The sequence below is a fragment of the Ursus arctos genome, unplaced genomic scaffold, assembly GCF_023065955.2.
Source record: "Ursus arctos isolate Adak ecotype North America unplaced genomic scaffold, UrsArc2.0 scaffold_31, whole genome shotgun sequence".
Taxonomy (NCBI): Eukaryota; Metazoa; Chordata; class Mammalia; order Carnivora; family Ursidae; genus Ursus; species Ursus arctos.
The window spans coordinates 14,910,751-14,926,989 of NW_026622997.1; the positions used below are offsets into that span (position 1 = coordinate 14,910,751).

At 40.6% G+C, this 16,239-nt stretch overlaps 1 protein-coding gene across 1 annotated transcript; it reads left to right on the forward strand.

The window, feature by feature from the left end:
- The first annotated feature begins 1,134 nt into the window (after positions 1-1,134).
- Positions 1,135-14,539, forward strand: PAK1IP1 (PAK1 interacting protein 1). Its single transcript, XM_026511479.4, has 10 exons — positions 1,135-1,282; positions 3,424-3,589; positions 6,310-6,430; positions 6,506-6,580; positions 7,112-7,164; positions 7,772-7,917; positions 8,010-8,107; positions 12,149-12,248; positions 13,780-13,903; positions 14,050-14,539. Exons 1-10 carry the CDS (start codon positions 1,196-1,198, stop codon positions 14,247-14,249), a joined length of 1,170 nt encoding a protein of 389 aa, XP_026367264.2. The 5' UTR covers positions 1,135-1,195; the 3' UTR covers positions 14,250-14,539.
- Positions 14,540-16,239: the final 1,700 nt, after the last annotated feature.

Genomic DNA, 16,239 nt, shown 5'->3' on the forward strand with positions numbered 1-16,239 from the left:
ACAACCAAAGCATGCACAATCATTTCTACAAAACTCAAACCAGCGTCAATGAAAATAAACCCGAGTTAGATACGTAGCGACAACTCACGATCCCAGAGAACAAATATTCTTCAAAACAAAAGGGTCAAACAGCTACAGGATCAGCACTAAAAGGGGGTTGAAGAACTGACACCGACGGATGCCATCTACCTCCTGTTTGTCAAATCCACCTGCTGTGGCATTTATGAGACAAATTATGACGCTCCGGGATGTATTCCATTAGGTTTGTGCAAAGCTGTCATTTCTAACAGACCTCTGAATCTCCACACCTTATGAAAATCTAAATGTTAATCAAGGCAATTTTTTCTTTCATGAGTGTTTCATTTTGCACCGGAACCGGGGAGGTGGTGAAAAGTGAAATATGAGATTTCCTTCTGGAACGTTCACGTAGGATGACTGCGCCCTTCCTCCTCAATCAGTCCGTCTTTACATCTTTCAAGTAAAGCGTCCTCCTCCCTCCCCGGGGTACGCGGCAACGCTGGCTAACGTGACCCCAAAATCAGACAAGCGAATCCAGCTGGAAGGAAAGGTGCACAGGCGGGATCATCCCGGCGGGCAGATAAAAGCGCGGGAAGCGGAGCACCAGGGTCCGGACTTCGCGGTCTGCTCTAGAAACTGCTAACCCTGAACGCCACCCCCTTTTTGCCCTATTACGAGAGAACGTGAGAGAGAAAGGCTCGTTTGTACTTCCTGCGCAAAAAGGAAACCCAATTCCTGTTCCCCGTCTCACAACCCACAGGCAAGGCGCCTCCACGCTAACCGCACGGTACCGCCAAAAGCCCCGCCCAGGCTGGAAGAGACCCCGCCCCCCGTAGCGTCACGGAAATGAGGGGCTTCCGCAGAGGATGTCCCGCCCTACTCCCCTTAGACGCGCCTAGTTCGCAGCCACCTAGGATATGCCTGCTTGCCCCTAATTTTTTTCTCCTCGCCGTGGGAACTTCTTCATGTGGCGTCCTTCTTTATTCTCCTCTTGGAAGCTCCGTGTGATCTTCGAGCGCTGAAACCGTTTCCATAGAGGCAGGCGCCCAAAAGGCAGCCCGCGCTCGTGACGTAATTTGAGCGCCGACGCAGGAAGGACCCTACTGCCCCTGGCATCCGCTTTCGTCACTCCCTGTCAGCTGACCGGGGCTCGTTGAAGGGGCACGTGCGCTGCTGAATGGAGCTGGTAGCTGGTTGCTACGAACAGGTCCTTTTTGGGTTCGCTATACACCCGGAGCCGGATGCAGGCGGCGACCACGAAGAGGTAAGAGGGCGCGCCCTGAGGGACCGCGGGAGGAGGTGCGCGGTTGTCTAGTCGGATTCCCAGACGGCGGAGGTAGGCACATCATCAGAGGTAAGTAAACACATTGATCTCTTAGGGATTAATTTATGAATCAGACTCAAACGTATAGTTTAATTTTTTTTAACGTCTAGAGTAGGCGTTTCATGGAACACGATCATGTCTGTTGGTTTTAGTAGACATTCTGACCACGGTACAGAAAGGAAGCTGGCATTCCTGCCAACAGGCAAATGAGTCATAGGTTATGGATTTAAGCCTCGCTCCTGTAAGTTGACAGCCAGTTTTACGTGTTCAGGATTTAATGAAAGAACAGTTTGCCCTTTTACTGAGTTTTGTCTTGGAATTTTACAAAATATTAGAGATGGGTCAGGATAAACCCCTCATTGATAAAAAGAAGGAAAAAAGTGTTTCGAGTCATTCAGTATTTTTGGACCCTTTACCATGGGGCCGTTAACTGGCATTGGAGGTACAAAGAAGCCAAAGGAATGGATCCAGTGCTAGATAGCTTACCAACATAAGGAGAAGAGCAGAGGAGACAAATGCATGGAGAAAATTACAACAAAATATAAGTATTTTTACTAGATGTGTGAGCAAAAAGGTTAAGTAAATTGCCATTAGTGAAACAGGTAGTTAGGACATATCCAGGACTAGAAATAAGATCTCTTAACTTTTAACCCAATAATATTTTTCCCTAAACAAATCTAAGTATCTCTTAGAAACCTGTTTTTTTCAGTACTTTATGAAGTCAAGGTGTCAATCTTGAATGAACCAGAAAACTGGGAAGTATATAACTTGACTAATTACTTTTGTTAATTTTGTTTCTACCTGGTTATTAATTTGCTTTTGGCTGAAAGGTGACATCTCTTGAATGCTTAAAGATGATGCTACTGATTGTGTTACTCATTGTAAAAAAAAGTTGCTACGTTGTTCCAGACACGTAGTAATCCTCACAGCAACCCCCTGAGGCAGATACAGTTACCCCTATTTTACAGATGAGGAGCCTGAAATTGAGATTGGTTTAAGTGACCTGCTCAAGGCCACACAGCTAATAATCAGGAGACCTGGGACTCAAGTTCCCAGGTGTCTCTGAAACATGAAGCTCTTAAACTATCCACTACAGCTGCTAAACCTAGACAGACAATAGCTCAGATAATCAACATTCGTTCTATAATATGCACAAGCAGAGGTTATTTTTGATTTATGGCCATAACAGCCCCACAGGAATATTGTGCCCTTACTCAGAATAGACTCCCTTGGTCCTGGTTGATGGAAGCAATGTCTGTTGCTGTAGTTATTTAGAAATTGCTTTTCAGTAACACATCTTAAGTGTGTTCAGAGGGATCTTAAGGGTTTTTTTTTTTTTCCCCTTGGTTTGTTTGTTTTGCTAATACTTCTTGATGCATCTCCTTCAATTTGAGGTGTGTATATGCATTCAGCTGTCAGTCATTCTTTGCACTCAACCAGTCTCACTTATTCAGTCCAAAAGTTGCATATCAATAAGCATAGAATTCCTGAGACCTCATCATTGGTCATTCTCTAGGGCTTATATTGGTACTAATGGAAGGAAACATACTCTTTATCCTGTTTATTTTTCTTTGTAAGACTTGTCATTATACTCATCTGTATGTGGCATCATGTTTGTTTACTGTTTGTCTCTCGCACAGGGATAACATTTCTATTAGAATAAGGACTTTCTTTTCTTTACTGCTGTGTATCAACTGTCTAAAATGGTGCCAAGCGCACAGTAGTCATTTAATATGTGAACGAATAAATTCAAATCAAAATCTGAACGTTTGAAGGAATGAATGGTATGCAGGTCTCACATAGAAGTAAATATATTAAGCAGTTAAGGATTTGGATAGGACCTTAAGGTAGTTTGGTCTCCGTAATTGTTTTGGAGTCTTGATACCCAGCGTTGCCTCCCCATGTCCTTGCTGCCTGCCTTATTTCTCAGGTTCTTTGTTTTTCTTAATCTGCTATCATTGCATAATTTTTTCTCCATTTGTAAGTATCTACTGGTAGTTTTCATAGATTATGGAACCACTTATTTGTTTCTAGAGAGCTATGATATGATTGTGACATTGATTGTGTGTTTTACTCTTCAGCAAAAATGGACTCCTGTGGCTGACTTCACTCACCATGCCCACACTGCCTCCTTGTCAGCGGTGGCTGTAAATAGTCGTTTTGTAGTCACTGGGAGCAAAGATGAAACAATTCACATATATGACATGAAAAAGAAGATAGACCATGGGGCTCTAGTGCATCACAATGGTGAGAAAATTATATCCTTTAAGATAATGTTGACGTATCATTACTTTAGCATTTGACTTCAGTTGAACAATTCATTAGGTGTCTATTATGTAGCAGGTTCTGTGCTAGAAAATACAGAAATGAGAAAAGTGTGATTTTTTTTATTCTTAAGTTCTTCACAGTCCATATTGGGAGACAGAAGGGAGGCACTTCACTCACTCTGGGGGGAGTGGGAGGAAGTGACTTTTCACTGAAAACTTCCCAAAATGACATCTGACTGAATTGTCTTAAAAGAGAAGTACCATTTGTTAGCCAGGCAGGAGAAAGGGCATTTTAGGCAGAGCAGGAAGCGTGAGGAGCACAGGAGCAGCCTCATGTTGATAGCAACCTTTATTGAGGGAGTACCATGTGCCCAGCAGTGTGCCAAGAAGCTACAGTTGTACCTTCAGTTCATAGAAGAGAAAACCGAGATTCAAAGATGTTGACTTGCCCATGGTTACAAAACAGTGGAACTAGAACTCAAACCTAGGTCTAGAGCCCATGTTTCTAACCGCTGTGTGCATGGGGAACTGTAAGCAAGTTAGTATTATGAGAAGGTTAAAACGGAGGTTGGGGTGACTGGAGAAGTAGACAGGCCAGGTCCTGGGTGGTCCTTGAGAAGAAGAGGATAGGGATTGAATGGGAGGGAGGGGCCGTGTGGGCTTGAGGAAAGCGCTGGCACCCGGGATATGAGAGAGATGGTGACCAAGAACAAGCAAAAGACTGATGAGAGTCTGCCTGATTGAAGTTGGAGTCTCTGAATTGAGTAACATCCGTTTGCAGTAAGCTACAGACATTTTTGTAGGGAGCAGAAAGCTACTTGGTGTGTGCAATAGGCGGGTTGATTTACAGAGGAATTCAGGATTTTGGTGAAAGAAGATGGTGTTGGCCTAGAAAAAATGGGGTGTGAAGAGTCTTCAGATCTCTGAAATAAAAAAACAGGTGCACTGTGAATGAAGGGGGCCATGAAAGGGCTGGTGAGAGGTGAGGTTGTGGGCAGGGATGAGGCTCTTCAGAGTTCAAGAGTTGTAATGTGGAGCAGCTGTAGGTGGGAACTCTGTCTAGGGTGTAGGTGTGAGGGACTAAACCAGAGAGGAGGGGGAAGGGCAGAGGCAGAGGGAGAAGCAGACTCCTCACTGAGTGGGGAGCCCGAAGCGGGGCTCAGTCCCAGGCCCCTGAGATCATGACCAGAGCTGAAGGCAGAAGCTTAACCGACTGAACCACCCAGGTGCCCCTAATTCCTATTTTGCTGACAGTTCGGTAATAGATAAGCTCTTTCCCAAAGTAGCAAATAGAATAATAGGAAAGAGGAAAACAAGGGCAAAGATGGCTAAAGACTCCCACTTTGATAAAGACGTATGTCACCCCATATATTATTAGTGCTTTTTGAAGTGGGAGGTGCAAAATTATTCATTAGAGATCTTTGACTCTTTCAATATAAAGGACAATGTCAAGGATTGAGTAGGACATGGCAAGTGAACAGCAGTGACCCCAGGCTTCATACCCTTATTCTGAAAAGGACAAAATAGTAAATATTTAGGCTTTGTGGCTGTATGTTCTTGGTTTTGATTAGTTGGCACTGCTTTTGCAGTGTAAAAGCAGCCATAGACATTTTAGAACTGAGCAGGCGAGTCTGTGTTCCAGTAAAACTGCACTTATGAAAACAGGCCACCAGCCAGGTGTGGCTTACAGACAGTAGTTTGTTGACCACTGAGATATAGGGCAGTTAAGTTGGGTGACAAGCTTCAGAGGATAGGGAATTTTACTTGGTAAATGTATAAGGGCGTGGACTGCTTTTGGGAGTTAGAAGAATGCTGGGTTCTTCTATCACCTTACCTCCTTCCAATGAGGTTAGTATTTGAGGACAGTAAATATGTATGTCTCCTAGTCCCAAGAGCTGCAGGAGAAATTCATGGGAGACTCAGGCTTTAGTTTGGGCAGAGGAGAGTGGAGTGTTTTGTGAAGTTGAAAAGATAGAAGAAAATTTGTGAACCATGGAAGAGAGATTACAGAGGGCATAATTGAATAGTGGAACAATTTAGAAAATTGTTCTAATAAATTCTTTTTTAAAGATGTAAAATTTTTTCTAAATTAAATTTTTTTAATAAATTTTATTTTTAAGTAATCTCTACACCCAATGTGGGGCTCGACTCACAACCCCGAGGTCAAGAGTCATATGGTCTACTAACTGAGCCAGCCAGGTGCCCCTCTAATAAATTCTTATGACAGTGAATGAGAACTGTGTAGAAATCAAAAGCAGGTCTAGAGTGATAATAATTGGATTGTGGATGAATGGGTCACTAACTCACTGTTTTGAAAGTAGAAGTCATGTGGCTGTCATCTTGGTTTGTTTCCCAGATGAGCTGATTTACTGGTTGGTTTTGTTTGACTTCTGCTCAAACCCTCCTAGCCAGCCATCTCCTAAATTTATGATTGTGGAGATATAGAACCAGAAAGTGAACTGAATAGCTCAAGTCTGAGTCTACAACTAGAGAAATTCTGCTGAAAATATTTGCATAGCTTTGAAACTGTATGTTCTAATATGAAAAAAATAAATAAACGTCTTCACCTAAGACTTTAAGGTATGTTTCAGTAATACTAAGATGTTAGATGTTTTACTTACCACAGCATAGCCTTTAAACCAGAAATGGAGTTTGCCTTCAAAATGAATATTAAGTTTGCCTATCTTGGTTTTTCCACAGGCACAATAACTTGTCTGAAATTCTATGGCAACAGGCACTTAATCAGTGGGGCAGAAGATGGACTCATTTGTGTGTGGGATGCAAAGAAATGGGAGTGCCTGAAGTCCATTAAAGCTCACAAGTGAGTCTAGCCCTTTCCCCTTGGTGGTTTCTAGGTGCCATTCAAGTTGGGGGCTAACTGTTGGTTTCCTTTTAGAGGACATGTGACCTTCCTTTCTATTCACCCAACTGGCAAGTTGGCCCTGTCCGTGGGTACGGATAAGACGTTAAGGTGAGTCGTTAATGCCGAGAGCATCTTTTCCAAGTTGTGGTCTTTGTTCTTCAGGGACAACAGGAAGCTACCATCAGGGTATATTTTAGTACAGTAATTAGATTCATTTTGTGTCTCATCTCATGGCCATCAGCTATTTAAAGGTATTGCAATATAAGAAAAGGTGGAAAGCTAGTGAACCTTCTCACAGTGGTAGAAAAAACAATGACAAGCTCCATGTTCACGTGTACACTGCACATCCCAGTCATCGTAAGCTGTGAAGTGAAGAGGCCGGTGGTCCTAAAAACAAACGTTTTAGGAGGTGAAATATTTTGAAAATATATTAAACATTTTAAATATATGAAAGGAGTCTAGGAATGGATGAGTTAATCTTGCTTGTTAGTAAATATTTCCAGTGTTGTTTAAGAAATATGATAGTTCTAACTAGCTGCCTATGAAGTAAATTATTGTTTGAGTAGGTCTTCTTTATGCTTCCCTTTATACCTGATAAAAGTTAGTGATCATGCCATAAGTGAGTTTCCTGTTTTGCAGAACATGGAATCTTGTGGAAGGAAGATCAGCATTCATAAAAAATATAAAACAAAGTAAGTACTTTTATTTGGAATGTTCTTTAGAACTTGATGGAACATGAATATATATACACACACATACACCTTTATTTCCCTCCATGATGGTGGTTACCTCTTAGGGCAATGATTTAGGTTCTTTTCTTTTCCCTATCTATCTATCTATCTATCTATCTATCTATCTATCTATCTATTTTTAAAGATTATTTATTTATTTGAGAGAGCACAAGCAGGGGAAGTGGCAGGGAGAGGGAAAAGGAGGCTCCCCACTGAGCAGGGACCCCAATGTGGGACTTGATCCCAGGACTCCAGGGTCATGACCTGAGCTGAAGGCGGACACTTAACCGACTGAGCCACCCAGGCGCTCCCTTTCCTTTCCCATTTTAGATTAGAATTCTTGTCATGACTCTGTCATCTACCAGCTCTATGACTTAATGATTCTTTTGACTCCAGTTCATTTTCTAAAACTTAACTTGCAAAATACGTACCAAAAGTTTGTGGTGAAGGTTAAATAGGATAGTGGATGTGAAAATGCACCGTGCAACTATTTGCTCTTTTTACTGTTACTCTGGTCATTTCATTTTTTGTTTATGAAATAAAAAAGCTTTGTGTTTTTAACTTACAGATGCTCACATAGTGGAATGGTCCCCAAGGGGAGAGAAATACGTAGTTGTCATACTGAATAAAATAGATGTCTATCAACTTGACACTGCATCTGTTAGTGGCACCATCACAAATGAAAAGAGAATATCTTCTGTTACATTTCTTTCAGTAAGTGACCAGAAATCAGTGGTGGAATCTTAGCGTCTGTGGTGATGGTTGGAATTGTTGATGACATTCTGGATATTCTTTGTCTCTCCTAGGAGTCTGTCCTCGCAGTGGCTGGAGATGAAGAAGTCGTAAGGGTTTTTGACTGTGATTCACTAATGTGCCTCTGTGAATTTAAAGCTCATGAAAACAGGTATTTTTTTTTTTTTGCCAGTCTGTATGTGTATGTGTGTGTAGAGTCTTCAATAACTGTTACATATGTATTAGCTTCATAAAGCAAGGTACGTGTTTTCTCATGAACAACTGCAGAGCTAGGCATTTCCACATATATATGATTTCTGGAATGTGAGAGGATGGCAGAAATGTCGTTGTCTTGGCCTTAAGTAATGCAAAAGTGGGGAAGTTGGCATCAGGACTAGTGATTTGCACAAGATATTTTTCCAGTAATATTATTAAACTTGGGGCCTGAAAACAACCAAATTTGAAGAGGAACAAAGAAATTAAACAATCAAGCTTTGCCAGGACCTTTCTTGTCCTTTTACTCTATTCCCCTTGTCCACTTCTTCCCCTTTTGTACACTGTTTGTTTTTCCTGCTGGAGAAATATGTGACATTATTGACTTCTGTTTCATGCCAGTCTTTTCTTACCTGTTATTGCTCACTGTATCTCTAGGGGTAGACACTGATTCTGAGAGTAGACGGCCAAGTGACTTGGCCAAGATTACTCCATTGTTGGGTGAGGGAACTGGGATTCAACCCGGTTCTATCTGCCTCTGCTTTTTATACTATTTTGGAAAAGGTGATAATGTACAGTTATATTTTAATATGCTTCGTTTGTGTGTTCTTCCATGTATTAAATAAGTCCGAGTTTTTATTTTCTAAGTGATGCTCTTTGAATACTCCAAATACTACAGCCAGTGTACAGGCCCTGGTTTTTCCCTTCAGTGGGAAGTGTTCATTCAAGGTCATTTCAAATGTATGAATAACATCAGAACACTTAAGATAACACTTAAGATATTTGGCCATTCATTCATTCATTTAATGGGTATTCATGAGTATCCATTAAGAACTGCACTCAGTATTTCAAAAAAGACAAGGGCTTGCATTTGTGTTTCTTGTAGTGGAGCAGGAGACAGATGATAAACCAGTAAGCAGATAATTATAACAGGAAGGAAGCAGAAAGGTGTGCCTTAAGAATAACAGCGGCAACTTAGTATGATCGGGGAAGGGAGAGGGTAGGACTTCACAGATGAAGAGAGCTGTTTCTAAAGAAAGGAGAGAACTGAACTGCAGGCACAGTGCGCCTGAGGGAGACAAGAGCTGGATGTATTTTAGCAACAGATTAAAGAGCTTTGTGACTAGATCAGAGTGAGCCAAAAGGTGCATGGCCTTGTAAACTGGTGAGGAGTTAGGTTTTATACTAAGGGCCTTTGTAGATTTTGTTTTATTTCTTACTGTGGAAGAATTTAAAGGCAGGCAGACCAGTTTAAGGAAGCAACCCCCATAGACCCACCACCCAGCTTCAGCAGTTGTCAGTTTATGGCCAGACTTGCTTTAAATACGTCCCCAGCCCCTTCCTCCTGTCCTGTGTTATTTTTAAAAAGATGTAGTTTTGTAGGATTTTAAGCCTGGGAGTAACATGATTTGAGTCATAATTTTAGCCACTTAGGCTACTCGGTAATCCAGAAGAACAATGGCAGTAGCTTGGACGAGGGTGATGACCCTGGAGGTGAGAGACGTGGATGTGTGGGAGGAAGCCATGGTTCATCTCTGTTGTCTTAGTTGTCTCTTCATCCCGAACTTGGTGTCTCTTGAGGTGAGGGAGTTAAGTGTCTTTATTTTGTTTATGATAACCTCTCATGATCATCTTTTTGACATTTTTTTTAACATTTTTAAATTTAAATTCAATTATTTAACATATATTATTGGTTTCAGAGGTACAGGCCTGTGATTCATCAGTCTTATATAATACCCAATGCTCATTACATCACATGCCCTCCTTAATGTCCATCACCCAGTAGCCCCATCCCTCTCCTCCCTTCCAGCAACCCTGTTTGTTTCCTATTAAGATTCTCTTATAGTTTGTCTCCCTCTCTGGTTTCATCTTGTTTTATTTTTTCCTCTCTTCCCCTATGATCCTGTTTTGTTTCTTAAATTCCACATACCATTGAGATCATATGACAATTGTCTTTCTCTGATTGAATTATTTCACTTAGTGTAAATACCCTCTAATTCCATCCATGTCATTGCAAATGGCAAGATTTCTTTTTCTTTCTTTCTCTTTCTTTCTTTCTTTCTTTCTTTCTTTCTTTTTTGATGGCTGTGTAATATTCGTGTGTGTGTGTGTGTGTATACATACACATCTTTATCCATTCATCTGTGGGTAGACATCTGGGCTCTTTCCATAGTTTGGCTGTTGTGGACATTGCTGCTATAAACATTGGGGTGCAGGTGCCCCTCCGGATCACTACATTTGTATCTTTGGGGTAAATACCCAGCCGTGCAATTGCTGGGTCATAGGGTAGCTCAATTTTTAACATCTTGAGGAACCTCTATACTGTTTTCCAGAGTGGCTACACCAGCTTGCATTCCCACCCACAGGGGAGGGTAGAAAGGGATTCCCCTTTCTCTGCATCTTTGCCAATAGCTGTCATTTCCTGACTTGCTAATTTTAGTAATTCTGACTGGTGTGAGGTGGTTTTGCATTGTGGTTTTGATTTGTATTGTTGAGCATTTTTTCATGTATCTGTTGGCCATTTTTGTGTCTTCTTTGCAGAAATGTCTGTTCATGTCTTCTGCCCATTTCTTGATTGGATTATTTGTTCTTTGGGTGTTGAGTTTGAGAAGTTCTTTATGGATTTTGGATACTAGCCCTTTATCTGATATGTCATTTGCAAGTGTCTTCTCCCATTCTGTCAGTTGTCTTTTGGGTTTTGTTGACTGTTTCCTCTGCTGTGCAGAGGCTTTTTTATCTAGATGAAGTCCCAGTAGTTTATTTTTGCCTTTGTTTCCCTTGCCTTTGGTGATGTGTCTAGCAGGAAGTTGCTGCAGCTGAGGTCGAAGTGGTTGCTGCCTGTGTTCTCTTCAAGGATTTTGATGGATTCCCGTCTCACATTTAGGTCTTTCATACATTTTGAGTCTGTTTTTATGTATGGTGTAAGGAAATGGTCCAGTTTCATTCTTCTGCATGTGGCTGTCCAATTTCCCAACACCATTTGTTGAAGAGACTGTCTTTTTTCCGTTGGCTCTTCTTTCTTGCTTTGTCGAAGATTAGTTGACCATAGAGTTGAAGGTCCATTTCTGGGTTTTCTGTTCTGTTGCATTGATCTGTGTGTCTGTTTTTGTGCCAGTACCATACTGTCTTGATGGTTACAGCTTTGTAATAGAGCTCGAAGTCGTGATGCCACCAGCTTTGGTTTTCTTTTTCAACATTCCTCTGGCTATTGGGGGTCTTTTCTGGTTGCATAACGTTTTAGGATTATTTGTTCCAGCTCTGTAGAAAAAGGTTGATGGTATTTTGATAGGGATTGCATTGAATGCATAGACTGCTCTAGGTGGTGTAGACATTTTAACAATATTTGTTCTTCCAATCCATGAGGATGGAACGTTTTTACATTTCTTTGTGTCTTTCTCAATTTCTTTCATGAGTGTTCTATAGTTTTCTGAGTACAGATCATTTGCCTCTTTGGTTAGGTTTATTCCTAGGTATCTAATGGCTTTGGGTGCAATTGTAAATGGATTCGGCTCCTTAATTTCTCTTTCTTCTGTCTCATTGTTAGTGTATAGGAATGCAACTGATTTCTGTGCATTGACTTTATGTCCTGCCACTTTGCTGAATTCCTCTATGAGTTCTGGCAGTTTTGGGGTGGAATCTTTTGGGTTTTCCACATAGAGTATCATGTCATCTGCCAAAAGTGAGATTTTGATTTCTTTGCCGATTTGGATGCCTTTTTGTTTGTTATGTGATTGCTAAGGCTAGGACTTCTAGTACTGTGTTGAACAGCAGTGGTGATAGTGGTTGACAGTCCATTTTATCTTGGAAGTTAGACCCTGAGAAGGACTCACTGACCCATGGGAATGTGAAGCATAGTTAGATTTTAGCACTGTTCCTTAAGTAGTTTGGAAGCACTTGGACATTGAAAAATCAAGAGACTGTGTGCATAGAAGCTTTATGACAATATCATAAAGGAGAAAGGGAGAAAGGAACCTTCATGGTGTTTGTATTTCTGTTCTAGGGTAAAAGACATGTTCAGTTTTGAAGTCCCAGAGCATCATGTTATTGTTACAGCATCGAGTGATGGCTTCATCAAAATGTGGAAGCTTAAGCAGGATAAGGTCAGTGTCTTAACACAATATAAATGCACTTTAATGCAAGTGTTACTATCAGTATTGCTTCGAGTTAAGGGAGGTGGAATATTTTTCAAGGCAGAAATCTTTAAATAAACTTAAAGTCTCTTCCATGCATGGTTGATACTCATAGTTTTAAAGTTAGGGTTCTAAGAGCTACCTTGGGGGTTGGTATTGGTGAGTCTGAGTGGCAGGGTACCAGAACTCCTGCTTTTTCAATCAAAGAAGCGCTACTTATCTTTTGTTTGTGTATTGATGTTCTCTGTAAGATTTTGTTAGATAAAAATGCCTCCATTACTAAAAATTTGGAATTTACTGATAGATAATGGAACTAACAATAGTTTTGAACCCGATAATTGGAAAATTAAGTTCCCCTCAGTGGTCTCACTCTTACAGCCCCTCTTGGTTTATTCTTCTTCTTTTTTTTTTTTTTTTTTTTTTTAGATTTTTATTTTATTTATTTGACAGAGAGAGAGACAGCCAGCAAGAGAGGGAACACAGGCAGGGGGAGTGGGAGAGGAAGAAGCAGGCTCATAGCGGAGGAGCCTGATATGGGGCTCGATTCCATAACGCCAGGATCACTCCCCAAGCTGAAGGCAGACGCTTAACAACTGCGCCACCCAGGCGCCCCTGGTTTATTATTCTTGATTGTCTTACAAACACATTCTGTGAATGTGGTTTGTTGAGTGTCTGTGCAAGGTTCTCTGTTAAAACATAGAAATGAACAAGACATGGTCCTTTTCCTTAATGAATTTAGTTTCTGAATATTCAGAAACATGCTCTGTGAAGGACATAGTGAAACCAAACGTGAGTCAAGATAATAGATTTCTTCAGGGCACCTGGGTGGCTCAGTTGGTTAAGCGTCTGCCTTCAGCTCAGGTCATGATCCCGGGGTCCTGGGACTGGGCCCCACATCGGACTCCCTGCTCCACATGGGGCCTCCTCCTCCTTCTCCCTCTCCCTGACCCTTCACCTGCTTGTGTGCACGTGCTCTCTCTGTCAAATAAATAAATAAATAAAATCCTTTAAAAAAAGATAATGGATTCTTCTAAACAGCATGTTTTAGTCTCAAGAAAATAACATAACTTTTTGTTTTTATTTATTTATTTATTTATTTTAAAGATTTTATTTATTTATTTGAGAGAGAGAGACACCCAGCGAGAGAGGGAACACAAGCAGGGGGAGTGGGAGAGGAAGAAGCAGGCTCCCAGCGGAGGAGCCTGATGTGGGGCTCAATCCCAGAACGCCAGGATCACGCCCTGAGCTGAAGGCAGACGCTTAAGGACTGAGCCACCCAGGCGCCCCAACTTTTAAATTAGAAACTTAAAATTCCGACTGGCTCAGTCAGAAAAGTATGTAACTCTTGATCTCGGGGTTGTAAGTAAGTTCGAGCCCCACGGTGGGTATGGAGATTACTTAAAAAAATAAAATCTTAAAAAAATAATAAGTTCACTTGATTAAGGAAAAAGAAATTATTTAAAATTCCTCTATGTTATCATGCATTTTTCTTCTGTTTTAGAGAGTTCCCCCATCTTTACTCTGTGAAGTAAAAACTAATGCCAGGCTGACATGTCTTGGAGTGTGGCTAGACAGAGTGACAGACACACAAGAAAGCCTGCCTTCGGCTGCAGAGCCTTCTCCTGGTAAGTGAAAGTCATCATTTTAAAAAGATGTGTTAGCTCTTGAATTGTTGAAGTGGAGGAGATTCAGATAACTTCACTTTATTGTCAGCCTTGTTTATTTCAAGAGGGGGAAAAGTGGTCTTTAAATGTGCTGTCTTGTGTTTTAGTTAGGAAAGAACAGTCCAAAGTCAACAAGAAGGAAGCTGGTGATGTGCAGGAAGAAGAAAGGCAGTCCTTACCTAACTCAAGGAAATGTAATTTAACTGGTGACAGTAAGAAGCCAATGAAAGGACGTACCCCAGTGTCAACCAAGAAGAGGAAGATGGTAGAAATGTTGGAAAAAAAGAAGAGAAAAAAGAAAATATGAATGACACAATGAGTCACACATTTTTCCTACAAGAAAAACTTCTTAGATGGAATCATTCTCTTCAGATGTACCCTTTTCCGCCCCCTGAGTAAAAGCTAGAAATTTCTTCTTTTGGAGAAAATGTACAGCTTAAAAAAAAACACTTATGTGTTTATTTTTTTTTAACAGTGGTAAAACTATTTTTGGTAGGCAACATTTTATTAATTATATATCATGGTGATATATGCTATGTTAATGTGTAATATATTAATTTTTACCATTGTATAAAGCAAATAAAGATCTTTTCAAAATGTTGTAGTTTAAGGTGCACACAGTTTTGAACACATTCTTTACCAGAGATGGGTGAGAGTTGTTTTTCAGGTTTTCCTCCTAAATGGGGAAAGTATGATAAAATTGCCTTACTTTGGCTTCTTCAAATGGTTCTAGTAATTTCAATGCAGGATTTTTCATTTTGATAACAAAGGTATAAAAAGATTCTCATACCAATGGGCATATTAAGACACACTTAAAAATCATGGACACATAATACATGTATGTATAAAGCATATGCTTAAACTTAGGGCTGTGTGCATAGAAAGTTATTAGATTACCAAACCTTGTTAAACTATTCTGCTTCCTAGCTGTGGATGACAAGATAAGTGAAGGGTCAGAAAATTACATTTTCAGGGTTTTTTTCATCTGTTTCAGGCCAAGAAAAAAACTCAGTTAATCTAACAAAGATAGTCTTAAATTCAGCCTGTTGATTATAATCTTGTCATCTCTTATTTTATTCCTCAGTAGATTCCTGGGCATTTTGAAAAGACACATTAATAGAGGATTCGTAGATTTGAATTAGCTGACCAGAAATACCTGAGGCCAACAGGGAATCCCTCCTGTTCAGGCACAATGAGATCTCTAACATTTGGATACTGGAATTGCCACTCCCTTCACAGGAAGGAACTCATCTAGGAAATGAGCCAAATTCTGTGTCCCGACATGTCAGTCCACCTCTTCGTTAACTTCAGGCCTACAAGCAAAGATGATCATGGTTTTGGGTTTTTGTTATGTTTTTGTTTTAATACTGTGTAGAGCAGTTTGAGGTTTATAACAAAATTGAGAGGAATGCAGAGATATCCCATATACCCCCTGCCTCTACACATGCACAGCCTCCCCTATGATCAATGTCACTCCTAAGAATGGTACCCTTTTTACCAAGGATGAACCTGCATAGGTGTATCATAATCACCCAAAGTTGATAATTTACCTTAGGGATCACTCTTGGTGTTGTACATTGTAGGGGACAAATGTATAATGAACATATTAGTATAATCCACAGAGTATTTCCACTGCCCCAAAACGACTCTTGTGTTCTGCCTATTTGTCTCTACCCTACCGGTCTTCCCATAATCACTGATCTTTTTATTGCCTCCATAGTTTTGCCTTTTCCAGAATGTCATGTAGTTAGAATCAGAGTATTGTAGCCTTTTCAGATTGACTTCTTTTTTTTTTTTTATAATGATTTTTTATTATATTATGTTAGTCACCATACAGTACATCCCCGGTTTTCGATGTAAGGCTCGATGATTCATTAGTTGTGTATATCATCAGATTGACTTCTTTCACTTGGTAATCTGCATTAAGTTTTTTCTGTGTCTTTTCATGGCTTGATGGCTCATTTCTTTTTAATGCTCAATAGCATTCCATTGTCTGTATGTACCACAGTTTACCCTTCACCTACTGGAGGACATCCTGGTTGCCTCCCAGTTTTGGCAATTAGGAAGTTGCTGTAAACATCCATGTGTAGGTTTTTGGATGGACATGTTTTCAACTCCTTTGGGTAAATACGAAGTAGTGTGATTGATGGGCTGTACGGTAAGAGTATGTGTACTTTTGTAAGAAACTACCACACTGTCATCCAAAGTGGCTGTACAATTTTTCATTCCTACCATCCATGTCTGAGTGTCCCTGTTGCTCCACACCGTCGCCCAGCACTAGGTGTTGTCAGCGTTCT

Bases quoted from the DNA above. Each gene is read 5' to 3' on its own strand.
- PAK1IP1 (XM_026511479.4), top strand. From the start codon at position 1,196: ATGGAGCTGGTAGCTGGTTGCTACGAACAGGTCCTTTTTGGGTTCGCT. The intron at 7,918-8,009 runs GTAAGTGACCAG...TGTCTCTCCTAG, and splicing joins CTTCTGTTACATTTCTTTCA to GAGTCTGTCCTCGCAGTGGC. The intron at 12,249-13,779 runs GTCAGTGTCTTA...CTTCTGTTTTAG, and splicing joins GGAAGCTTAAGCAGGATAAG to AGAGTTCCCCCATCTTTACT.